This window comes from Schistocerca nitens, chromosome 5, assembly GCF_023898315.1.
Source record: "Schistocerca nitens isolate TAMUIC-IGC-003100 chromosome 5, iqSchNite1.1, whole genome shotgun sequence".
NCBI classification, from domain to species: domain Eukaryota; kingdom Metazoa; phylum Arthropoda; class Insecta; order Orthoptera; family Acrididae; genus Schistocerca; species Schistocerca nitens.
This window is the reverse complement of record NC_064618.1, coordinates 792,528,885-792,555,739: the sequence shown is the minus strand read 5'-3', so window position 1 is coordinate 792,555,739 and position 26,855 is coordinate 792,528,885. Positions and strand designations below refer to the sequence as shown.

Genomic DNA, 26,855 nt, shown 5'->3' with positions numbered 1-26,855 from the left:
TCGTAATCCGAAGGTCGCCGGATCGAATCTCGCGCCATGCAATTTTTTTTATTATTAGTTTTTTGTAATTCAAATATGAATTGCTTATGCATGTTGGTGAAGGCGGATCGCTCTCCAATTGTACCGCCTCCATTTTTCCGTTTGTTTAACAGGGTGTACCAAAGCTCTCCCGTCCGCACTGATTTTCGACGATGTTATAAGTTGCGCTAGGGACCGCATCTACCTTCTTTCGGAGTTAGCAGGCAACTACGCTGTTATGCGGCGGCTCGTTTCGGCCCATTCAACATCTGTCCTTCAAGTGTAACGAGCGAGTAACGGACTTTATATTTCATACCTGCCACAGCAAATTTGTGTTCGTGGGGTCTCTATTCTAATTGGAACGTTTGACTTACGCTATACATATTCGTTTTGGAATATCGTTTCTACGTCTTCCGTTAACTATACGTGGTTAAAATTATGAAGACAATTAATAACATTTGTGAAATACAGCTTTGTTTGCGGAAAACATAATAATGTTCGAAGTCGCCAGTTTTTCCACGACAAACGACTTTCAACAACTTATTATATGCATAATTGTTGCAACTGATTACCGGGAATATATATATATATATATATATATATATATATATATATATATATATATATATATATATATATATATATATATATACTCCTGGAAATTGAAATAAGAACACCGTGAATTCATTGTCCCAGGAAGGGGAAACTTTATTGACACATTCCTGGGATCAGATACATCACATGATCACACTGACAGAACCACAGGCACATAGACACAGGCAACAGAGCATGCACAATGTCGGCACTAGTACAGTGTATATCCACCTTTCGCAGCAATGCAGGCTGCTATTCTCCCATGGAGACGATCGTAGAGATGCTGGATGTAGTCCTGTGGAACGGCTTGCCATGCCATTTCCACCTGGCGCCTCAGTTGGACCAGCGTTCGTGCTGGACGTGCAGACCGCGTGAGACGACGCTTCATCCAGTCCCAAACATGCTCAATGGGGGACAGATCCGGAGATCTTGCTGGCCAGGGTAGTTGACTTACACCTTCTAGAGCACGTTGGGTGGCACGGGATACATGCGGACGTGCATTGTCCTGTTGGAACAGCAAGTTCCCTTGCCGGTCTAGGAATGGTAGAACGATGGGTTCGATGACGGTTTGGATGTACCGTGCACTATTCAGTGTCCCCTCGACGATCACCAGTGGTGTACGGCCAGTGTAAGAGATCGCTCCCCACACCATGATGCCGGGTGTTGGCCCTGTGTACCTCGGTCGTATGCAGTCCTGATTGTGGCGCTCACCTGCACGGCGCCAAACACGCATACGACCATCATTGGCACCAAGGCAGAAGCGACTCTCATCGCTGAAGACGACACGTCTCCATTCGTCCCTCCATTCACGCCTGTCGCGACACCACTGGAGGCGGGCTGCACGATGTTGGGGCGTGAGCGGAAGACGGCCTAACGGTGTGCGGGACCGTAGCCCAGCTTCATGGAGACGGTTGCGAATGGTCCTCGCCGATACCCCAGGAGCAACAGTGTCCCTAATTTGCTGGGAAGTGGCGGTGCGGTCCCCTACGGCACTGCGTAGGATCCTACGGTCTTGGCGTGCATCCGTGCGTCGCTGCGGTCCGGTCCCAGGTCGACGGGCACGTGCACCTTCCGCCGACCACTGGCGACAACATCGATGTACTGTGGAGACCTCACGCCCCACGTGTTGAGCAATTCGGCGGTACGTCCACCCGGCCTCCCGCATGCCCACTATACGCCCTCGATCAAAGTCCGTCAACTGCACATACGGTTCACGTCCAGGCTGTCGCGGCATGCTACCAGTGTTAAAGACTGCGATGGAGCTCCGTATGCCACGGCAAACTGGCTGACACTGACGGCGGCGGTGCACAAATGCTGCGCAGCTAGCGCCATTCGACGGCCAACACCGCGGTTCCTGGTGTGTCCGCTGTGTCGTGCGTGTGATCATTGCTTGTACAGCCCTCTCGCAGTGTCCGGAGCAAGTATGGTGGGTCTGACACACCGGTGTCAATGTGTTCTTTTTTCCATTTCCAGGAGTGTATATATATATATTTGAATTACAAAAAACTAAAAAAAAAGGTTGCACGGTGCGAGATTCGATCCGGCGACCTTCGGATTACGAACCCGAGCGCTTACCGCTGCACCACGACGCTGTAGAAAATTACTAATCGTAGAGAGTATTTCACCGCAACGGTTTCTTTTAACTGTCGATTTTCTCGACAACGGCTGAGAAGTGCATCTTGGTGCTTTGCTACATTACACCTCTGGCCATGAGCTTTTATTATGCGCAGTATGAATCGGATCTGAATTTCACAATTGGCGGCCTCCCCTTGTAAGTTACGTGAGACTAGTCGTGTGTTGGCAAAACTATTTTCAGCCGTCTTGAGGTTTCATTCGGTGACTGTGTTAGAATGTTACCGGTTCTCCAAGATATAAATAAACATATCATGAGTCAAAGTTCTCCCTTTTATTTACTCGTTAACATCACGGCAAAGAAGTCACCTCAGAATCGGCAGATTCTGGCAAAGACGTGAGGGATTAAGGAATAAGTATGATATCCACAAAAGTCATGGATTTTCGATTTATGTGTTACGTTAAGGCTCAGATTACATGCTAATAAGTAGCTCCACGGTCTTGAGTGGTTTTTGACTGATGTCGATTTGAAATTCTGAGCTATAAAACGATATTCAAAATAATTGTAGAGGAGAAGCAACTGACATATAACAAAATTCTCTATTTCTCATAACGCCACCAGAGACGATATTTTTCTCTCGAAAGTGTTGTATTTAATCATTTGATAACTTTATCAAACTTGTTAATATATCATTAATTTCTTTTTAAAAGACATATTAATATAATGCTTGTCGCAATTTAATCAGAATCGCTAATAGTTTTCCATATGTAGTGCCTCACGGGTAACAGATATTTGACGAAAATCACATTGTACCATCATCAGCTGCTATGAGAAACCTGTATTGTTAGTACTTGTTACGGTTATTACAAATAACGTTATGCAGTGGAAGTTTTTCGGTCACATACTTCAGAATGTCGCTGAACGTCATGTATACAGCCACACAAACATTTTGGTCATTATGATTTCACATAATCTAAACTTGTAGCAATAATAAAAAAAGTTTTCTAATTGCTGATGGTGGTATAATATAATTTTTATTAACTACCAGCAGTGAGCAGCACATAACAAATTATTTCTCACAGAGGAAGAAGCACAGTTAATTAGACATTGCGTTTTCTGTTGTTGTGAATGCAATTTCTGATTTCAACGATACTGACTCCGCATAATTTACATTGATTAAACTTTGTTCCGAGTGATAATGTCAGTAGAGTAGCAACATTCATTACTTCCTTCTCTCTCTGGAAGATTGAACAATATGTAATGGCGGTACACGTCATCAAGCGAAAGACTGAACAACCAAGGAGAATGCCCTTCTAGTAAACAAATTATCTCTCGAGAAAGAACGATTGTATAACTGCTGAAAAAACACTACGTTCTTTCCCTGTTACGAATAGGAAATACAAGAGTGCTAAAGGCAGACAGTACTTACAGAGCGTCAGCACGTTACAACAGAGAAAATTATGTGATATCCGTTAGTACGCAATGGGCTACAAGTATCCAGTAGGGAGAATTTTGTTCCGACCCAGGGAGCACGGTATGAAGAAGACTGGGTATAAAAGTTTAATTTTAACTGAATTTATAATTTACTGAAAAATGAATGGCTATTGGAGTCTTCTTTGTCTGATATATCCATTCTGATTAAGGATTTCGCTAATCATTCCAAGCAAAATTAGAGTGTGAACTATACAGGGTGATTCAAAAAGAATACCACAACTTTAAAAATGTGTATTTAATGAAAGAAACATAATATAACCTTCTGTTATACATCAATACAAAGAGTATTTAAAAAGGTTTTTTTTTCACTCAAAAACAAGTTCAGAGATGTTCAATATGGCCCCCTCCAGACACTCGAGCAATATCAACCCGATACTCCAACTCGTTCCACACTCTCTGTAGCATATCAGGCGTAACAGTTTGGATAGCTGCTGTTATTTCTCGTTTCAAATCATCAATGGTGGCTGGGAGAGGTGGCCGAAACACCATATACTTAACATACCCCCATAAGAAAAAATCGCAGGGGGTAAGATCAGGGCTTCTTGGAGGCCAGTGATGAAGTGCTCTGTCACGGGCTGCCTGGCGGCCGATCCATCGCCTCGGGTAGTTGACGTTCAGGTAGTTATGGACAGATAAGTGCCAATGTGGTGGCGCTCCATCCTGCTGAAATATGAATTGTTGTGCTTCTTGTTCGAGCTGAGGGAAGAGCCAATTCTCTAACATCTCCAGATACTGTAGTCCAGTTACAGTAGCACCTTCGAAGAAAAAGGGACCAAAAACTTTATTGGCTGAAATGGCACAGAAAACGTTCACCTTAGGCGAGTCACGTTCATACTGAGTTGTTTCCCGCGGATTCTCAGTGCCCCATATACAGACATTGTGACGGTTGACTTTCGTCGATTCACTTCTGCCGTACTCAATAACACAAAAAGCTTTCTGTTGAGCGGTCGCCATCTTAGCATCAACTGACGCTGACGCCTAGTCAACAGCGCCTCAAGCGAACAAATGTACAACTAAATGAAACTTTATAGCTCCCTTAATTCGCCGACAGATAGTGCTTAGCTCTGCCTTTTGTCGTTGCAGAGTTTTAAATTCCTAAAGTTGTGGTATTCTTTTTGAATCACCCTGTATAGTGCGTGCGTGCCTGCGCGTGTTTGTGTGTGTAAAGAAAAACCTGAAAACAAGATAGAAAGTAAGTTGTCAACCATCAGCGCCGTAGGTTGGCGTCTCCCCAAGCGTTTGTACGTATGGAAGTGACCTTCACTCGAATGTCAGGATGATAATGCATATGGCCGTGCGGTTAAAGGCGCTGCAGTCTGGAACCGCAAGACCGCTACGGTCGCAGGTTCGAATCTTGCCTCGGGCATGGATGTTTGTGATGTCCTTAGGTTAGTTAGGTTTAACTAGTTCTAAGTTCTAGGGGACTAATGACCTCAGAAGTTGAGTCTCATAGTGCTCAGAGCCATTTGAACCATTTGATAATGCATAGCGAAAAAGACTGATAATTGGATGTATGGTTCAAAGGAAATTTAGTGTATGAAGATTTAAAAAGATTTCGCTAAACTATATGACTCGCCATGAACCGTTTAAAATATTTTACTGAGATAAAGGCGGGCACTACGGAACAGCCACGAAAGTTACTAGCAAATAATTGAGTAGCGGGATGGAGAATCAGAGAGGAACAAAGTGAAGTCACGCCCAGAGTGAATTTTCTAAAATTCCAGGGAAGAGGCACTCCTACTGTGGATCGCGTTGCTGCTATGCCTGACTTGACGCAGTTCCAACTTGCAACGATACGTCGCCAGGCAACAGCTGCATTCCTCTGGAGCACAGCATAGACACCGTGCGACCTAGTAATGAAATGCACCAAAGTATTACAGTAAAAGCAGCCTCCTAATGATCTGTTTGTCTCGAAGTAACATTGAGTTAGTCGCACATCTGGCCTATTGTTGGTTTACCTTTTGAAGTTTATTATCTGATGTTAATGATTTTGAAATTAACTTAGAAATGGCCCAGAACAGCATTTGATGGAAATAAATGTACATTCCTGCAGCTGGCTCATCTATTAGTTGGTATCTGATGTTACAGAGCCAATGATGTTGTCGCTGCAAATGTCGTCTGCAGGCAGTCATCACAGAACTCTACCCTTGGCGGCAATAGAATATCGCTGTAAAGTCTTTATCACATATACAAATCTCGTAATAATCTGTATTTAACATACGATGTAGTTGTTTATAGTATGACTAACACCCAAACCTCCAGATGTCAGACACTCAGATCGGTACCAAACGATGTGTGTCGATAGAATGTGAACAAACACACCGATTTAGCTCGTGCTGTGTGCTGTCGTCCAGTAGAAGATGCGCTAACGCTAATTAAAGGTAACGCCAGAACTACAGAGTGTACGGAAGTGGTATCTGTCACCTCTACAAATGTGTGTCTTCTGGTAGGTGAGTCGGTACAGCGCTAGAGCGTCGTGCGAAAGGTTCCGAGTTCCAAAACCTACAGATGGCAAATTTTTTTTTCAGAAAAATAAACAATTTATGTGTGAAATTGTTATATGGGAGAACACTTTTCTGACATGTAACAGGAAGTTTCGGTGTTTGTAGCGATGTCCTTTGGGCAATCTGCTTTCGCTTCGTTAGTCGAAAGTAGCAAACCTATAGAGTACATTTGTATAGATAGGTGTGGTATTCTGTCGGACATAATGCGACTGTTGCGACAGAACAGAAACCACTGGTGATGAAGCATTTGTAGTTTCACAGAATAAACATAAACATTCCGAACAGTAGTGTGGTGTTATCTATACAAATATGCGTTACAGGTTTGCTACTTCCAACTAACGACGCGAAAGCCGACTGTCAAAAGAACATTGCTACAAACTCCGCAACGTCCTTTTACATGCCAGAAAAATGTTCTTCCATATAACAGTTCCACGTGTAAACTGTTTAAAAAAATCACTACCAATATGTTTCTAACTAGGTAAGTGAACGCATGTGTGACGATCTGACACTTTACCAACTCACCAACCAGAGACCTTCATTTTCGCATCTCCTGTACTCCGTAGCTGTGGTGTTACTTATTATTTATCATTTAGATGTGTTCTCGTGAACGACAGCACATAGCACGAACTGAATCGGTGTTCTGGTTGCTACACTGTCGACACACGACGTTTGGTATTGATCTGAGTAACATCTGGATGTTTGGGTGTAAATATGTCAATAATTTGTTCTCTTTTTATTATGTTAATTTTTTTTCAAATATTTAAAGCTGCTGAAGTCACTGAAATACTTTTTTCCGTTGATTACTAAAATACTTTAATCAGGAAGGATATAGCGGAAGTTTGGTATTTCATTGCTTTTGATATGTATAAGCTTCGGAAAATGACTATTTTCATTTGAAGTTTTGTCTTTATTTAACTCGTAAGTAAGAAGTCTGAAGATTTAAGTCTGTTACCTCCTAACAAAATGATTAACAATTCTGAAAATCAGGTACGGTATAGATCTTAACAATGTCTGCAAGCATGTCAAAACCCCGTTCTAACTTGTAATTACGACAGAGTTGTGAGTTTTTTTTTCTTGAGACAGGCAAAATTTTGGTCGCCCAGAAAAGTCTCCCGCTTGACAACTAGCAAGCAGAATGCTTTGCGCCGCGGAAGTGGCATCGTTGTTGGAGCGGACAATGCCAGTAGGGCGTATTGCTGGCGGGAGCTGAGCAGCCCGCTCGCTGTCAATTGCCAGCTAATTAAAGTAAGCCTATCATCTTTTTGTCTCACACTGAATGCAAATGAAGTGTAAATGTGGCAAGTGCAGTGTTAAGGCGAAAGCTGCAATGCATCAGTGAATCCAAAAGGGTGTATGTTTGTACATGACTGTGAAACAACTAGTTACAAGACACTGAATAAAAGTAAATGCAGCTCACTGTAAAGATACGACTCGAGAAACGTGCTGTCTAAAGGAGTTGCTATTCTGCGCAGGGCAGCTGCAGCATAAAATGTATTATACCAACTGAAGGTGGGTGAAAGTCCGAAATATTTCTTGGCATAAATGAAGTTACAAAAGAAGTGGTTGTTGCTGTACTTCTACGAGAAATTTTATATTTAAAACCGCTTCTGGGAAATGGCACCACCAATGTTAGCAAACTATTAGTTACTGCACTGAGTTAGAACAGAGAACGCGATCTGTTTCAGTTTTCACGAGTGTGATCGCATGTCGAAGGTCATGGTAAATACGAGGATTGCCCAGAAAGAAAGTGATGCACCGCATTTTTTTCTCAGCCGAAAACAATGCTACGAATGCGAAACGTTACGTATGTACACTACCGGCCTTTAAAATTGCTACACCAAGAATAAATGCAGATGAGAAACGGGCATTCATTGGACAAATATATTATACTAGAACTGACATGTGATTACATTTTCACGCAATTTGGGTGCATAGATCCTGAGAAATCAGTACCCAGAACAACCACCTCTGGCCGTAATAACGGCCTTCATACGCCTGGGCATTGAGTCAAACAGAGCTTGGATGGCGTGTACAGGTACAGCTGCCCATGCAGCTTCAACACGATACCAAAGTTCATGAAGAGTAGTGACTGGCTTACTGTGACGAGCCAGTTGCTCGGCCACCATTGACCAGACGTTTTCAGTTGGTGAGAGCTCTGGAGAATGTGCTGGCCAGGGCAACATTCGAACATTTTCTGTATCCAGAAAGGCCCGTACAGGACCTGCAACATGCGGTCGTGCATTATCCTGCTGAAATGTAGGGTTTCGCAGGGATCGAATGAAGGGTAGAGCCACGGGTCGTAACACATCTGAAATGTAACGTCCTCTGTTAAAAGTGCCATCAATGCGAACAAGAGGTGACCGAGACGTGTAACCAATGGCACCCCATACCATCACGCCGGGTGATACGCCAGTATGGCGATGACGAATACACGCTTCCAATGTGCGTTCACCGCGATGTCGCCAAACACAGATGCGACCATCATGATGATGTAAACAGAACCTGGATTCATCCGAAAAAATGACGTTTTGCCATTCGTGCACCCAAGTTCGTCGTCGAGTACACCATCGCAGGCGCTCCTGTCTGTGATGCAGCGTCAAGGGTAACCGCAGCCACTGTCTCCGAGCTGATAGTCCATGCTGCTGCAAACGTCGTCGAACTGTTCGTGCAGATGGTTGTTGTCTTGCAAACGTCCCCATCTGTTGACTCAGGGATCGAAACGTGACTACACGATCCGTTACAGCCATACGGATAAGATGCCTGTCATCTCGACTGCTAGTGATACGAGGCCGTTGGGATCCAGCACAGCGTTCCGTATTACCCTCCTGAACCCAACGATTCCATATTCTGCTAACAGTCATTGGATGTCGACCAACGTGAGCAGCAATGTCACGATACAATAAACCGCAATCGCGATAGGCTACAATCCGACCCTTATCCAAGTCGGAAACGTGATGGTACGCATTTCTCCTCCTTATACATGAGGAATCACAACAACTTTCACCAGGCAACGCCGGTCAACTGATGGTTGTGTATGAGAAATCGGTTGGAAACTTTCGTTATGTCAGCACGTTGTAGGTGTCGCCAGCGGCGCCAATCTAGAGTGAATGCTCTGAAAAGCTAATCATTTGCATATCACAGCATCTTCTTCCTGTCGGTTAAATTTCGCGTTTGTAGCACGTCATCTTCGTGGTGTAGCAAATTGTAATATCCGGTAGTGTACTTACACTTGTCACTGTTGTTGAGGAAGAAATGAATAAAATTCCCAAGCAAGCCACACATGACCTGTATTTACCCAGTCCGAGACGAATGGAAGTTGTTTCGAATACCAAGGGTTTTCCTACAACGTATTAGACACGGCAGTTTGTTGTGTTATGTCGGTGGCTGGTCGGAACGTGTCGGTATACTGACAGCCACGGTCCAAGTATAGCTCGCGGCCGGCATGGCGCCTGCTCGGTGGAGACAATGGCCAGCAGCGGTGAACTGCGCAAGTCGGCGCGTTCCGCCAGACGACGATCTGGGTCGGTCACAATCAGCTGGTTCCCCTTCAGGTGGCGCGGTCGCTCCCGTGACAGGGGGCCAAGATATCCTACGCTGTACCGGTCTAATGGCTTGTTTGAAATCGAGAAACCTGCCGAGATGAAAATATTGTGCAACCAACATTTTGAAAAGAAAAAGCACAACATGAGAAATGTAGTCAAAGAGCCAGTTGATGTGTTTCTGTGTTTAGGGCAACTGAAGACTACGTACAAGATGACCTAGACAAAATGGCACCTGGACCTTAATATAGGAAAATGTAAGTAATTGCGGGTGAATAGGAAAAACAAACCCGTAATGTTGGGATACAGCCTTAGTAGTGTCCTGCTTGACACAGCCATGCCGTTTAAATATGTGGACCTAAAGTTGCAAAGCGATATGAAATGGAACGAGTATGTGAGGATTGTGGTAGGGAAGGCGAATGGTCGACTTTTGTGTATTGGGAGAATTTTAGAAAAGTGTTGTTCATCTGTAAAGGAGACCGCATATAGGATGTTAGAGCAACCTATTCTTGAGTACTGCTCCAGTGTTTGGGATCCGAACCAGGTGGATCTGAAAGAAGATATCGAAGCAATTCGGAGGCGAAGTACTAGATTTGTTACCCGGAGGTTGGATCAGCATGAAAGTGTTACAGATATGCCTCAGGAGCTCAATTGGGAATCCCTAGAGGAATATACCTACATGGATAGGGTGTCTGTTCTTTCGGACATATCCGAAAGAACAGACACGTGTCGGTATACTGACAGCCACGGTCCAAGTATAGCTCGCGGCCGGCATGGCGCCTGCTCGGTGGAGACAATGGCCAGCAGCGGTGAACTGCGCAAGTCGGCGCGTTCCGCCAGACGACGATCTGGGTCGGTCACAATCAGCTTTCGGACATATCCGAAAGAACAGACACCCTATCCATATAAGTATATAGTTCTGGCGATACCGGCCATCACCTTCTTCTACTGTGCGAATGCACACATATTCCTCGAACTCTTACGGGACTTGGAAGAATGTCTTCTACGAGTAATGAGTGTGTTGGGGTGGGACACTACGAATGTAGTGTGTGGACATACAAGGTGAGAATGTGAGTCTCGCGGGAGGCGTGCGCGAGATAGTCCCTGCAGTCGCACTATCATCTGTGCCCTCGGTGGCTCAGCTGGATAGAGCGTCTGCCATGTAAGCAGGAGATCCCGGGTTCGAGTCCCGGTCGGGGCACACATTTTCACCTGTCCCCGTTGATCTATATCAACGCCCGTGCGCAGCTGACGGTATTAATATAATTCTAATTCCCTAGAGGAAAGAAGATATTCATTAACCAATTAATTAAAATGGACGCTTTCGCTATGGGCAAATGTAGCATCTCGTGCCAGTCTGTAAAAACTACACTAATCAGTTAATTATCTGCCAACGATGTTAATTACCGAGTTCGGCAGGGAACCGTTCACTCCTTGATATGTGATCCTTTTGTCAGCAGGCATAAGTTGTTTAGTGTTGGTGAATAGTTCACTCCTGTATTCTCAGTATAGCCCAGAAAACACAAGGAGTACTGTCTCGAAAGAGGAAACTATTTACTTCGGAATATGAATCCAATATCACTACCCCGGGAAATGTTGAAGTAATTCATAAAACACGGTTACCTCCTCTTGATTAGATACGATGCACAATAAACACTCAAGTTTGATAACTGTTGTTGTCGTGTACAGATTACCTGTAACTTCTAGTTCTGACTGTGAGGCAACAGGGACTGATATCTGTCAGGGGTTTAATGCAACATATATCTGCCACTGTCGCTTATTCTTCAAATGCGGGACGAGTCAAATTTATGTGTATAACAGTGCCAACATTGGTCGAAGAGGGGTTTTTTTGAAGTACGTGCTCACTCAAAACAGTAATTCAAATGGTCTTTATAATCAACAAGATTTTTATGATATTATACAAGAGATAGCTGAAGCATTGTTTTGATAACTCCTTAAGGTGGATTATCAACAAAAATAAAATTACACATGTTGCGTAACACGCAGATCTTTGCTTACTGTATAGCTGCTCGAATCTTTAAAAACACTTGCGCGCGGCGGGCACACACACACACACACACACACACACACACACACACACACACACACACACACACACAAATAAATCTGTTATACACATAATTTGCCAGCGTTGGCAGCCTACTTATAAGGTCACTGCATATGTTATCTGTTGGTTCACAATCTCTACATATGGCTGTAGTTTATGAAAACTGAAACAGGTTATGTGCAAAGGATTTGGAAATGCAACCTGTGACCACTGGAAGGTATATGTACTAGTATTTGCTTGTGTAAACCATGCACCCTTAGGGCTAAGTTGGGATCCATAGATTAAATCGACTCTTTATCATCACTGCCTGCTCCCCTGTTATTCATTCCAGTTACAATGAAGTAAATAAAAAATACGCATTATTGATGGAAAAGAAACATGCAGTACAGAAAGGTTGACGTGATGTTGTGTCTGTTGCTTGACCTTTTAAGTAGGCTGCCAACAGTGGAAAATTATGCATAATACACTATAAGAAACTTATTTGTGTGTGTGTGTGTGTGTGTGTGTGTGCCCGCCCGGATGTGATTTTAAAGATTCGGACAGCTATAGTATATAGAGACTGAGTGTTACGTAACATGTGATAGTATTGGTTTTGTTGATAATTTATTTCTGTACAGGATTGTTAGCAGGGAGTCACTTAGCAATCTGTTTGCGAACCAAAACTGGACAATAGGAATATTAGTTTACAAAGCCTTCATATCTCTTCTCCCTGTGACGAATGGCAGACTTAACTTTTTAAAGTGTTTTAAATTTGTATGAAAATTGTTGTTTCGTTCCATCTGTGCAGCGGTGTGTATTCTGCTATGAAATAGCAGGGCACGATAAGACTGTGTACTGAACTGGAACTCGAAGCCTCAATCCTGATTTTCTTAAACAGTGCTCTTACCGACTGATCTAGTCCGCCTGATTAGCTGGGTGATTACGTGCTTGCCTCCTATCAACTGGGCCCGGATTCTATTCCCGGCCGGGTCGGAGATTTTCTCCGCTCGTGGACTGTGTGTTGTGTTGTCCTCATCATCATTTCATTCTCATCATCAACCGCGACTCGCCCAATGTGGCGCCGACTGAAATAAGACTTGCACTTGGCGGCCGAACTTCCCCGGGTGGGGCATCCCGGCCAACAATGCCATACGATCATTTCAATTCATTTTTTACCGACTGAGCTATCCGCTGTTAAGTGAAAGTTTGGTTCTGGTAACTGCTCCCGTTCTAAGGGAAAGTTATTTCTGCCCGATATCTTCCTTCCAGAAGTGTTTTGCAGAAAAGCTTTGTGAAGTTTCGAGAGTAGGAGAGAGGTACAGGCAGAAATGAAACTATCAGGGCGGGTCTTGTGTGTGTGTGTGTGTGGCTCAACCGATAAGAGCACTCCCAGTGGAAAACAAGGTTCTGGTTTTCAGTACCGGTTCAGCACACAGATTTAAGCCGCTAGGAAGGTCAGTACATTCCAGACTGTCAACGGAAGTGAATTTTAACCCGGTGGCGTCTACGGAATTGTTATCGATTTTCGGAATGAATTTCGTCGTTGTGGAGATTGGCCTGCAGGTACCAGTCATAGACAGCCCAGCAATCCCCCACTCGAACCTTCGTAAGGCACAATGGGACAAATTCCAATCTCGCGTGGAACAAACTGTGACCAGGATTCCTCCAGTTCCGATAACCTATGAACGGTTTACTAAACTGCTGTTGCGAGCAGCCCACGAAACTATCCCACGTGGAGCTAGAAGAGAATACATACCAGGCCTTATCAAACAATGTGAATCTCTTCTTCAGCAATACAACAACACTGGAAATCCCCAGACTGCAGACTCACTGACCAAGCTTGTTGACGTAGAAAGAAGAAAACGCTAGCATGAGCTAGTTGAGCAGCTTGACTTCACCCATTCCAGCCGTAAAATTTGGGGCCTTCTCAGAAACTTAGGGGGTGCTGTACATCCTAGTTCCAGACAGAGTGCTGTTAACCCTAATAAATAAGCTCAGTTTTACTTGAAAACTCCAAGATCCACGTCCCTACACAGCAGAAGAAGGGCCTTAAAAACTCATGGATGAAGCACTGCAGAACTGCAGAGAACAGTCAGACATTGTGAGCACTATCCCTGAAGAAGAGGTGATAACTGCAATATGTTGTTGTTATTGTTGTGGTCTTCAGTCCTGAGACTGGTTTGATGCAGCTCTCCATGCTACTCTATCCTGTGCAAGCTTCTTCATCTCCCAGTTCCTACTGCAACCTACATCCTTCTGAATCTGCTTAGTGTATTGATCTCTTGGTCTCCCTCTACGATTTTTCCCCTCCACGCTGCCCTCCAATGCTAAATTTGTGATCCCTTGATGCCTCAAAACATGTCCTACCAACCGATCCCTTCTTCTAGTCAAGTTGTGCCACAAACTCCTCTTCTCCCCAATCCTATTCAATACCTCCTCATTAGCTACGTGATCTACCCACCTTATCTTCAGCATTCTTCTGTAGCACCACATTTCGAAAGCTTCTATTCTCTTCTTGTCCAAACTGGTTATCGTCCATGTTTCACTTCCATACATGGCTACACTCCATACAAATACTTTCAGAAACGACTTCCTGACACTTAAATCTATACTCGATGTTAACAAATTTCTGTTCTTCAGAAACGATTTCCTTGCCATTGCCAGTCTACATTTTATATCCTCTCTACTTCGACTAGCATCAGTTATTTTACTCCCTAAATAGCAAAACTCCTTTACTACTTTAAGTGTCTCATTTCCTAATCTAATCCCCTCAGCATCACCCGATTTAATTTGACTACATTCCATTATCCTCGTTTTGCTTTTGTTGATGTTCATCTTATATCCTCCTTTCAAGACACTGTCCATTCCGTTCAACTGCTCTTCCAAGTCCTTTGCTGTCTCTGACAGAATTACAATGTCATCGGCGAACCTCAAAGTTTTTACTTCTTCTCCATGGAGTTTAATACCTACTCCGAATTTTTCTTTTGTTTCCTTTACTGCTTGGTCAATATACACATTGAATAACATCGGGGAGAGGCTACAACCCTGTCTCACTCCTTTCCCAACCACTGCTTCCCTTTCATGCCCCTCGACTCTTATAACTGCCATCTGGTTTCTGTACAAATTGTAAATAGCCTTTCGCTCCCTGTATTTTACCCCTGCCACCTTTAGAATTTGAAAGAGAGTATTCCAGTTAACGTTGTCAAAAGCTTTCTCTAAGTCTACAAATGCTAGAAACGTAGGTTTGCCTTTTCTTAATCTTTCTTCTAAGATAAGTCGTAAGGTTAGTATTGCCTCACGTGTTCCAACATTTCTACGGAATCCAAACTGATCTTCCCCGAGGTCCGCTTCTACCAGTTTTTCCATTCGTCTGTAAAGAATTCGCGTTAATACTTTGCAGCTGTGACTTATTAAAATGATAGTTCGGTAATTTTCACATCTGTCAACACCTGCTTTCTTTGGTATTGGAATTATTATATTCTTCTTGAAGTCTGTGGGTATTTCGCCTGTCTCATACATCTTGCTCACCAGATGGTAGAGTTTTGTCATGACTGGCTCTCCCAAGGCCATCAGTAGTTCTAATGGAATGTTGTCTACTCCCGGGGCCTTGTTTCGACTCAGGTGTTTCAGTGCTCTGTCAAACTCTTCACGCAGTATCTTATCTCCCATTTCATCTTCATCTACATCCTCTTCCATTTCCATAATATTGTCCTCAAGTACATCGCCCTTGTATAAACCCTCTATATACTCATTCCACCTTTCTGCCTTCCCTTCTTTGCTTAGAACTGGGTTGCCATCTGAGCTCTTGATATTCATACAAGTGGTTTTCTTCTCTCCAAAGGTCTCTTTAATTTTCCTGTAGGCAGTATCTATCTTACCCCTAGTGAGACAAGACTCTACATCCTTACATTTGTCCTCTAGCCATCCCTGCTTAGCCATTTTGCACTTTCTGTCGATCTCATTTTTGAGACGTTTGTATTCCCTTTTGCCTGCTTCATTTACTGCATTTTTATATTTTCTCCTTTGATCAATTAAATTCAATATTTCTTCCGTTACCCAAGGATTTCTATTAGCCGTCGTCTTCTTACCTACTTGATCCTCTGCTGCCTTCACTACTGCATCCCTCAGAGCTACCCATTCTGCTTCTACTGTATTTCTTTTCCCCATTCCTGTCAATTGTTCCCTTATGCTCTCCCTGAAACTCTCTACAACCTCTGGTTCTTTCAGTTTATCCAGGTCCCATCTCCTTAAATTCCCACCTTTTTGGAGTTTCTTCAGTGTCAATCTGCAGTTCATAACCAATAGATTGTGGTCAGAATCCACATCTGCCCCTGGAAATGACTTACAATTTAAAACCTGGTTCCTAAATCTCTGTCTTACCATTATATAATCTATCTGATATTAGTATCTCCAGGATTCTTCCAGGTATACAACCTTCTTTTATGATTCTTGAACCAATTGTTAGCTATGATTAAGTTATGCTCTGTGCAAAATTCTACAAGGCGGCTTCCTCTCTCATTTCTTCCCCCCAATCCATATTCACCTACTATGTTTCCTTCTCTCCCTTTTCCTACTGACGAATTCCAGTCACCCATGACTATTAAATTTTCGTCTCCCTTCACTACCTGAATAATTTCTTTTATCTCGTCATACATTTAATCAATTTCTTCATCATCTGCAGAGCTAGTTGGCATATAAACTAGTACTACTGTAGTAGGCATGTGCTTTGTGTCTATCTTGGCCACAATAATGCGTTCACTATGCTGTTTGTAGTAGCTAACCCGCACTCCTATTTTTTTATTCATTAGTAAACCTACTCCTGCATTACCCCTATTTGATTTTATATTTATAACCCTGTAATCACCTGACCAAAAGTCTTGTTCCTCCTGCCACCGAACTTCACTAATTCCCACTATATCTAACTTTAACCTATCCATTTCCCTTTTTAAATTTTCTAACCTACCTGCCCGATTAAGGGATCTGACATTCCACGCTCCGATCCGTAGAATGCCAGTTTTCTTTCTCCTGATAACGACGTCCTCTTGAGTAGTCCCCGCCCGGAGATCCGAATGGGGGACTATTTTACCTCCGGAATATTTTACCCAAGAGGACGCCATCATCATTTAATTATACAGTAACGCTGCATGTCCTCGGGAAAAATTACGGCTGTAGTTTCCCCTTGCTTTCGGCCGTTCGCAGTACCAGCACAGCAAGGCCGTTTTGGTTAATGTTACAAGGCCAGATCAGTCAATCATCCAGACCTTTGCCCCTGCAACTACTGAAAAGGCTGCTGCCCCTCTTCAGGAACCACATGTTTGTCTGGCCTCTCAACAGATACCCCTCCGTTGTGGTTGCACCTACGGTACGGCCATCTGTATCGCTGAGGCACGCAAGCCTCCCCACCAACGGCAAGGTCCATGGTTCATGGGGGAAGAAATAAATGACATCAAATCAAGGAAAGCGGCCGGACCTGATGGAATCCTACCTGAGTTTCTAAGGAACCTAGCTCCTAGAGCACGCACATGGCTCTGCAAATTTTTCTCCGCCATACTTGAGGCTGGAAACATCTCAAACAAATGGAAGGATTCGAAGATAATAGCTATCCTAAAGAGAGTGGCCAACCTAATAGATGCAGCAATACCCGTGGAGCAAGCTGGTTTCAGGTTGAAGAGGAGCTGCTGCGATCAAGTTCTAGCACTAACCACGCATATTGAACGCGGTTTTCAGAACAAGAAAAGACCTGTGTAGTATTTATAGATCTCTCAGCTGCATACGACACAGTAAGGCTTAAAGAATTATTGTATACGCTTGCTACAGTAGTAAAATATAAGAAGTCATTAAAGCTCTTTTATAATATGCTGTCCGCAAGGAAGTACAGAGTACATCGTTACGGAAAAATAAGCAAAGCCCAATCCTCAATAATGGACTGCCACAAGGCTCTGTGCTAGCCCCTTTACTGTTTAATTTGTACATCTCTGATATACCGGAACTCAAATCACGTAAGTTCTTATATGCCGACGATCTGGCTACTGCTTTGCATGGCGAGTCATTCGAACAATTGGAATCAGGCCTAAATTCTGAGTAGGTGCAGCTTCATAACTACTAAAGGACCTAGCATCTGAACCTTAATGCACCAAAAACAGTAAGAACACCTGAATAACAAACAAGCAGACAGGAAGCTGCGCTTGAATATAGCAGGCCAGAATATAAGACAAGAAAGAGCACCAAAATACCTGGGTGTTAAATTGGACTGCAGCCTAACATTCAAAGAACACCTGCAGGATGTCAGCCAAAAACTCAGAGGCAGAGTCAATATCATCCAGAAACTCGCAGGCTCTGCCTGGGGAAGTAATGCTACGACACTTCGCTCTTCCTGCTTTACTCTAATCTACAGCGTTGCCGAATATTGTGCTCCTGTGTGGCCAACAGTTCGCACGTGAATAAAGCAGATGTTCGCCTAAATGACACCTTGCGAACAATTACTGGAACAGTGAGACCTACCCCAACACCATGGCTCTCTGTGCTGGCAAACATTGAACGTCCCTCACTCCGTAGACAACACGCTATGCAAAGAGAAATGAAACAAAATTTCTGCTGACACCACATTCCCTCTGCATGGCCCGACACGATTAAAGTCAAGAAATCCCTTCTGGAACCACTCCTCGAACAATCGGGACACCATAGCAGAGTGGAAACACCAATGGCAACAAGCAAATGTTAACAATGGACACCTCATTAAGAACCCGGCTGATCGTGTTCCTGGCCTCAACATCCCACGGAGAAACTGGGTGTCACTAAACAGAATGAGAACTGGTGTTGGACAGTGCAACGAGCTGATGGCCAAGTGGGGCTACGTGGACGAACTTCACTGTGACTGGGGCGAAATACAGACGATGCAACACATAATCGAGTGTGAAATTCATGGTTTTCGGGACGGTTCACTAGAGGATCTGCACATACTGTGCCATTTCTTGGCTTTGTAATTTAAGTGTTTCTGTTTAATTGTTAATTTTTTTGACAGATTACTACATGTATGCACTATAGGTTTATAAGTACTGTAATATGTATAACTAAATTTATAATGAATAATGTTTTGTTACATTTGCAAGTTAATTAAGTTTTTAATGGTGAATGTATACAGTAATGTAATGCATCTGGCATATCGAACGCAAAATAAATAATAATAAGGACACATTTCTGAACTTGATTGTTCATTCGCATTTCAGTCTATGTCATTTGCTCCGCGTTCGCGTCTATTAGACTTGCCTGAGACGTCATTTCGAAAATAATTCAGTTAGTCCGTGATCAGACTCGTGCCCGGTTATAGCCCTGAACCCCCTCCACCCCCTCCCCCCACCCCCACCCCCATCTCCCAGACGCACGCACGCGCGCGCACACACACACACACACACACACACACACACTCACTCACGCGCGCACTTTCTGTGTGTATATGCAAGAACCTTACTGTTTTTGTCTGGGTCAGCATTTTATGATAACAAATCAACGGTAGCTCCATTACAGCTGATTGTGGCAGTGTTTCAGGACATGAAGAAAATAAATACCGACAGCCGTAATGTTATTAATTATTTTATTGGACTACCAGTTTCGGTGCCTCACTGACATCATCTTGACTGCTTAAAATAGACAACAAATCTCATTTGCAAATCAGCTGCCATTATTTATAATAAATTAACCATACATGTACATCAACGAAAAGTATAAGAGGAGAGATCAAAGATATCAAGGTGGAAAACTGAAATGCATGACATACAGACGTTGGTCACAGAATTGTCATGTATCCATCAACTGTAGGAAGGCGAGATTAGTATTTAACGTCTCGTCGACAACGAGGTAGTTAGAAGCGAAGCACAAGCTCGGATTAGGGAAGTATGGAGAAGGAAAGCGGCCGTGCCCTTTCGAAGGAACCATCCCGACATTTGCCCAAAGCGACTTAGGGAAATCACGGAAAACCTAAATCTGAATTGCCAGACGCGGGGTTGAACAGTCGTCCTGCCGAAAGCGAGTCCAGTGTGCTAACTACTGCGCTTTCCGGCTCTGTACCAATCAATTGTGTTAACAAAACATGAAAAAACTGTGCACAAACAATGATATCACATACAGTGCTCGTGTTGTTGTTGTTGTAGTCTTCAGTCCTGATACTGGTTTGATGGAGCTCTCCATGCTACTCTATCCTGTGCAAGCTGCTTCATCTCCCAGTACGTACTGCAACTCACATCCTTCTGAATCTGCTTAGTGTATTCATCTCTTGGTCTCCCTCTGCGATTTTACCCTCCACGCTGCCTCCAATACTAAATTGGTGATCCCTTGATGCCTCGGAACATGTCCTACCAACCGATCCCTTCTTCTAGTCAAGTTGTGCCACAAACTCCTCTTCTCCCCAATTCTGTTCAGTAACTCTTCATTAGTTATGTGATCGACCCATCTAATCTTCAGCATTCTTCTGTAGCACCACATTTCGAAAGCTTCTATTCTCTTCTTGTCCAAACTATTTATCGTCAACGTTTCACGTCCATACATGGCTACACTCCATACAAATACTTTTAGAAAAGACTTCCTGACACTTAAATCTGTACTCGATGTAAACAAATTTCTGTTCTTCAGAAACGCTTTCCTTGCCATTGCCAGTCTACGTTTTACATCCTCTCTATTTCGACCATCATCAGTTATTTTGCTCCCCAAATAGCAAAATTCTTTTACTACTTTAAGTGTCTCATTTCCTAATCTAATTCCCTCAGCATCACCCGACTTAATTCGACTACATTCCATTATCCTCGTTTTGTTTTTGTTGATGTTCATCTTATATCCTCCCTTCACGACACTGTCCATTCCGTTCAACTGCTCTTCCAAGTCCTTTGCTGTCTCTGATAGAATTACAATGTCATCGGCGAACCTCAAAGTTTTTATTTCTTCTCCATGGATTTTAATACCTACTCCGAATTTTTCTTTTGTTTCCTTTACTGCTTGCTCAGTATACAGATTGAATAACATTGGGGATAGGCTACAAGCCTGTCTCACTCCCTTCCCAACCACTGCTTCCCTTTCGTGCCCCTCGACTCTTATAACTGCCATCTGGTTTCTGTACAAATTGTAAATAGCCTTTCGCTCCCTGTATTTTACCACTGCCACCTTCAGAATTTGAAATAGAGTATTCCAGTCAACATTGTCAAAAGCTTTCTCTAATTCTACAAATGCTAGAAACGTAGGTTTGTCTTTTCTTAATCTAGCTTCTAAGAGAAGTCGTAGGGTCAGTATTGCCTCACGTGTTCCAATATTTCTACGAAATCCAAACTGATCTTCCCCGAGGTCGGCTTCTACCACTTTTTCCATTCGTCTGTAAAGAATTCGTGTTAGTATTTTGCAGCCGTGACTTATCAAACTGATAGTTCGGTAATTTTCACATCTGTCAACACCTGCTTCCTTTGGGATTGGAATTATTATATTCTTCTTGAAGTCTGAGGGTATTTCGCCGGTCTCATACATTTTGCTCATCATATGGTAGAGTTTTGTCAGGACTGTGTCTCCCAAGGCTATCAGTAGTTCTAATGGAATGTTGTCTCCTCCCGGGGCCTTGTTTCGACTTACGTCTTTCAGTGCTCTGTCAAACTCTTCACGCAGTATCATATCTCCCATTTCATCTTCATCTACATCCTCTTCCATTTCCATAATATTGCCCCGAAGTACGTCGCCCTTGTATAGACGCTCTATATATTCCTTCCACCTTTCTGCTTTCCCTTCTTTGCTTGGAATTGGGTTTCCATCTGAGCTCTTGATATTCATATAAGTGGTTCTCTTTTCTCCAAAGGTCTCTTTAATTTTCCTGTAGGCAGTATCTATCCTACCCCTCGTGAGATAAGCCTCTACATCCTTACATTTGTCCTCTAGCCATCCCTGTTTAGCCATTTTGCACTTCCTGACGATCTCATTTTTGAGACGTTTGTATTCCTTTTTGCCTGCTTCACTTACTGCATTTTTGTATTTTCTCCTTTCATCAATTAAATTCAGTATCTCTTCTGTTACCCAAGGATTTCTACTAGCCCTCGTCTTTTTACCTACTTGATCCTCTGCTGCCTTCACTAATTCATTCCACAAAGCTACCCATTCTTCTTCTACTGTATTTCTTTCCCCCATTCCTGTCAATTGTTCCCTTATGCTCTCCCTGAAACTCTGTACAACCTCTGGTTCTTTCAGTTTATCCAGGTCCCATCTCCTTAAATTCCCACCTTTTTGCAGTTTCTTCAGTTTTAATCTACTGTTCATAACCAATAGATTGTGGTCAGAGTCCACATCTGCCCCTGGAAATGTCTTACAATTTAAAACCTGATTCCCAAATCTCTGTCTTACCATTATATATCTATCTGAAACCTGTCAGTATCTCCAGGCTTCTTCCATGCATACAATCTCCCTTTATGATTCTTGAACCAAGTGTTAGCTATGATTAAGTTATGCTCTGTGCAAAATTCTATCAGACGGCTTCCTCTTTCATTGCTTCCCCCCAATCCATATTCACCTACTGCGTTTCCTTCTCTTCCTTTCCCTACTCTAGAATTCCAGTCACCCATGACTATTAAATTTTCGTCTCCCTTCACTATCTGAATAATTTCTTTTATCACATCATACATTTCTTCAATTTCTTCGTCATCTGCAGAGCTAGTTGGCATATAAACTTGTGCTACTGTAGTGGGCGTGGGCTTCGTGTCTATCTTGGCCACAGTAATGCGTTCACTATGCTGTTTGTAGTAGCTTACCCGCTATTTTTTTATTCATTATGAAACCTACTCCAGCATTACCCCTGTTTGATTTTGTATTTATAAACCTGTATTCACCTGACCAAAAGTCTTTTTCCTGCTGCCACCGAACTTCACTAATTCCCACTATATCTAACTTTAATCTATCCATTTCCCTTTTTAAATTTTCTAACCTACCTGCCCGATTAAGGGATCTGACATTCCACGCTCCGATCCGTAGAACGCCAATTTTCTTTTTCCTGATAACGACGCCCTCTTGAGTAGTCCCCGCCCGGAGATCCGAATGGGGGACTATTTTACCTCCGGAATATTTTACCCAAGAGGACGCCATCATCATTTAACCATGCAGTAAAGCTGCATGCCCCCGGGAAAAATTACGGCTGTAGTTTCCCCTTGCTTTCAGCCGTTCGCAGTACCAGCACAGCAAGGCCGTTTTGGTTAGTGTTACAGGGCCAGATCAGTCAATCATCCAGACTGTTGCCCCTGAAACTACTGAAATGGCTGCTGCCCCTCTTCAGGAACCACACGCTTGTCTGGCCTCTCAGTTGATACCCCTCCGTTGTGGTTGCACCTACGGTACGGCTATCTGTATCGTTGATCACGCAAGACTCCCCAGCAACGACAAGGTCCATGGTTCATGGGGGGAGGCGTAATGTAACGAAATGTCCTGAAGACAGAGAATCTGTCTCAGTTGTAAATATTGAAAGATAGGGAACCAAAATAATGAATAAAGGAATAAAGCAAACTAACTCTAGCAGTGTAACTGAATTGTGAAGGAACGCTTTAACCGTTAAAAAGACTAGAAAACAAGAAATGAACGATGCATTTGGGTCAAAGTAAGAGCCTAAGATCGAAAAAGTGTTTTTTTTATTTTTTTGTAAGATGTAGCTGTGATTTATATGTCATATTACACGCGCTTCATATCGACCAAAAAACCAGATTTTAAAAATGTATAAAACACAAGAAAATAAAACCAGAAGTTATCAACAAAGTTAACTCTCAAGCTGTGTATTCTCATGTAGAAACATAGAGGAAGCAAACTCTAAAACTCGGCCAACCCTTACAGTAGCTATCCCTATAATCGCATATAACATTTGTGTGTCATGCACATCAGTTTACTATCTTGATGTCTTTGGTATGTCTTATATTTTTTATTAGTTTACATTATGGTTAATTTATTGTAAATAATGACAACTGATGTTGCAGATCAGATTTTTTGTCTATTTAAAGCTTGATTTCTTCGATTTACATAGGGGCCGGAAGATGGTGCCAGAGGCACTGAAACTGGCAGTAGAATAAAGTACGAGTAATTAATAAAATTGCGGCTGTCGGTATTTATTTTTTTCAAGTCTTTGACTAGCCGCAGTCCCATTTCATTTATACAAGATGGAGCTACAGGAATGCTTTAGGGGGTTCTAGCACTATCAGTCCCAAATATTCCTAAATGAAGAGCTCTACACTTCGAATTGGAATGAAAGATGAAAAGAGATAGAAAGAAAAGAAATTTCGACAAAGTATGCTCCGCGCTTTAATGTAGGGAACAATCTTCTCACTTGTACGCAACTGTGTAATGTTTTAGTTAGAGTGCCATGTTTGCTTCCACTGTATAGTTAATATGTCATTACTTAGACCTTCAGTAGCCGCATAGATTTCTTGATGTAAGTAATGTCAGCTAATTTATGAAGCCCATCCTAAGAGAAGATGTGTGTATGTTAAAGTGCAGTACATTATCCCAGTATTCATTATTACTGCAGATGACCTACAAAAGTGTGTGCTTATAAGCAGTAACCATGGGACGCATTACATTTTACAAGAAACGGCGGAGAACAAGGAGCAAATTACGAACGATGACAACAGTTTTCGATTTCGGCGCTATTTCGTCTGTTATTTCGTCTTTCACTGGTTACCTAGAACTACTGTCACATTGGCTACATGAAACTCATCTATTACCGACCATTGTGTAACAATGGAAATTCGATCTGGCCAGCAATGCCCCTGTTCTTAACTTAAGCCGAGTATTTGTGTCTAAGGAAAAAGAATGTTCTGCTTCCATATTTATTGTGTCAAATTATAAACGTAAAATAATTACTCCAAAAGCAGTGTAATATAGTTGTATTAATAAAATAATTTTTTTTTGATGAAAATTTTCGGGAAACGAGTCAACGTTATTTACGCTTTTCTCTGTTGCCGAAAAGGAGACCGCACAGAAATTGGATTTGTGTTTATGATACGTGAGGTATACAGCGTAGGCGGCCTGTGTTCAATTGTCGGGCGACGCAAGTTTTTAAACAACGGTGCTTGTTCTTTGAGCATTTCCGTGAAGCATTAAGTATTTGAAGATGAAAAAAACTGATCGGTATGAATTTTTTATTTAAATAATCTTTATTAACAATATTTTATAAAAGATCGTTCACTAAGAATTTATGTTTTTTTGTGTGTTAATTATTTCGAAATATGAAAACATGCATTTTTCATAAAAAATGACAATTAGATGCGTGTTAATTAGCATTTATTTCAATAAGTTATTTATTTAAGTGACTTATGTATTAGGTATCAACGGAAAAAAATAATGGCCGAAACGGGAGACGAACCAGCGCTTTTCAGTATCGAGCGCTACCGATTTTGTTTGTGTTTCATCTTTACATATTTAAACTTGGCAGGAATGCCCTTAGACATGTACCATTGTTAAAATGAATTGCATCAGTCGGGAGTCGAAACCTGGCAACCGGAGACGGTCTTAGAACACGCACCATTGTTGAGAAACTTGCATCATCCATTAATCGAGCCTGGGACACCCACGTTGTAAGCGAGCTCTGTACCATAGGGTCCAGCGATCTGTCGACAAAGTCGTCAAAGGATCACTGAATTAAAAACACTCGAAAATTTCAAAGTCGATTCTATGGAGAATTTTTGCGTGTTGTATCGAACTACTTTGGAGGATTGGTATGTGAGTTCAAAATTTCACTTATGACAAATATGTCGATGATAATATTACAGAAAGTATGTCTGCGTATGTAAGGAACGTTGGAGACCTAATACGGAACCTTATTGAACTCCATTGATGATTTCTTTTCAGTTAGAAGAAATGTCTGTCAACCACACTTCTTAAAGTACGTACCCGAAATATGAAGTTAATAATTCGTTAGATGTGCCATTAATATCATAGCAGCTAGGTATTGTTAACGAAATAAACGTATGGATTTCCTTACGACTGTCCAGAGATAGGCGGAGGACGACTTACCTGGATAATGCGGCGTACCTCCGGAGGCGCTGCGGCCCCGTCTGGAAGCACTGTTCCACCGTCTCGGCAAAGTGCGGCAGGCGCGTGGTTTTTGTCCGCACCGCCATCTCCTGCGACGCCGACAGCTGGAACACAAACAAGGCTCACACTGACACCAAACTACAGGTACATGGTATATAAATGCTGAGTCGCGCAGCCGAGAAACTCAAGCTGGCGTACGTAATAGTCATAATTATTTTGCACAAAGTATATGAAGACAGATCTCTAAATGAAGCCTATTGCTATGCCATCAGCATTTTACCTTTACTGTTCAAAGGTGTGTGGAATGACCAAACTGCTGAGGTAACCGGTCCCTAGACTTAAACTAACTTAAACTGACGTATGCTAAGAACAACATTCGCACCCATGCCCGAGGGAGGATTCGAACCTCCGGCGATAGGGGCCGCTCTATCCGTGACATGGCGCCTCAAACCACTCGGCCACTCCGCGCGGCTAATGCACATTTGATCAAGGATCTAGGAACTATCGTATCAGATTACGACATCTTACCAACGTGAAATTCCAGATACAGAAAGTTGATTTAGGAAAAGGACGCTCAAGTAGTGACAATATGTTTATAATAAAAATAAAGAAACCCGAAGACAATTTACTACACTTTCTGAGCTTATTGCACTTGGGGATAACGGTGACCATCTTGTAAACGATTTATTTAATGCCTATTTCAACTACATCTCTTTTCAATGTTGTTTTCCTTAGTTATGGCCCTTTTTCTAAAGTTTGCCACTGCTGGATCACGCCTTAGGCGAGCGTTTTCTATCCTGCTTCTACAGTACGTCTAGCTTGCTTAGCAAATAATTGGAAATTTCTTAAGACTTCTCTCTTTTCGAAGGTCTGACGACCAATTTTACATTGCGAATATTTCAATCTTATATTTGTAATTTAAAGTAACCAACTTTTGCTATTATGTAGTGAACTCCATCCTTGAGTTCCACCAAAATCACGGCGCGGATACAGTTGCTTGATGAATGCCTCTCATATCCTGTTCAGTTTTACTATGGCGGGTTACTAAGTAAGGT

General features: G+C 42.6%; 1 protein-coding gene and 1 non-coding gene across 3 annotated transcripts in view; one reads left to right on the top strand and one right to left on the bottom strand.

Moving 5' to 3' along the window:
- Nucleotides 1-26,855, bottom strand: part of LOC126260023 (proton-coupled amino acid transporter 1-like) — a 447,322-nt gene that overhangs the window by 69,195 nt on the left and 351,272 nt on the right. For both annotated transcript variants that reach the window (XM_049957187.1, XM_049957188.1), the window contains one exon: nt 25,780-25,904. In XM_049957187.1, the coding sequence (XP_049813144.1) occupies nt 25,780-25,904 (125 nt within the window). The remainder of the gene's footprint in view (nt 1-25,779; nt 25,905-26,855) is intronic.
- Nucleotides 10,849-10,923, top strand: Trnat-ugu (transfer RNA threonine (anticodon UGU)). Its single transcript has one exon. It is a non-coding gene; the product is annotated as a tRNA-Thr (tRNA).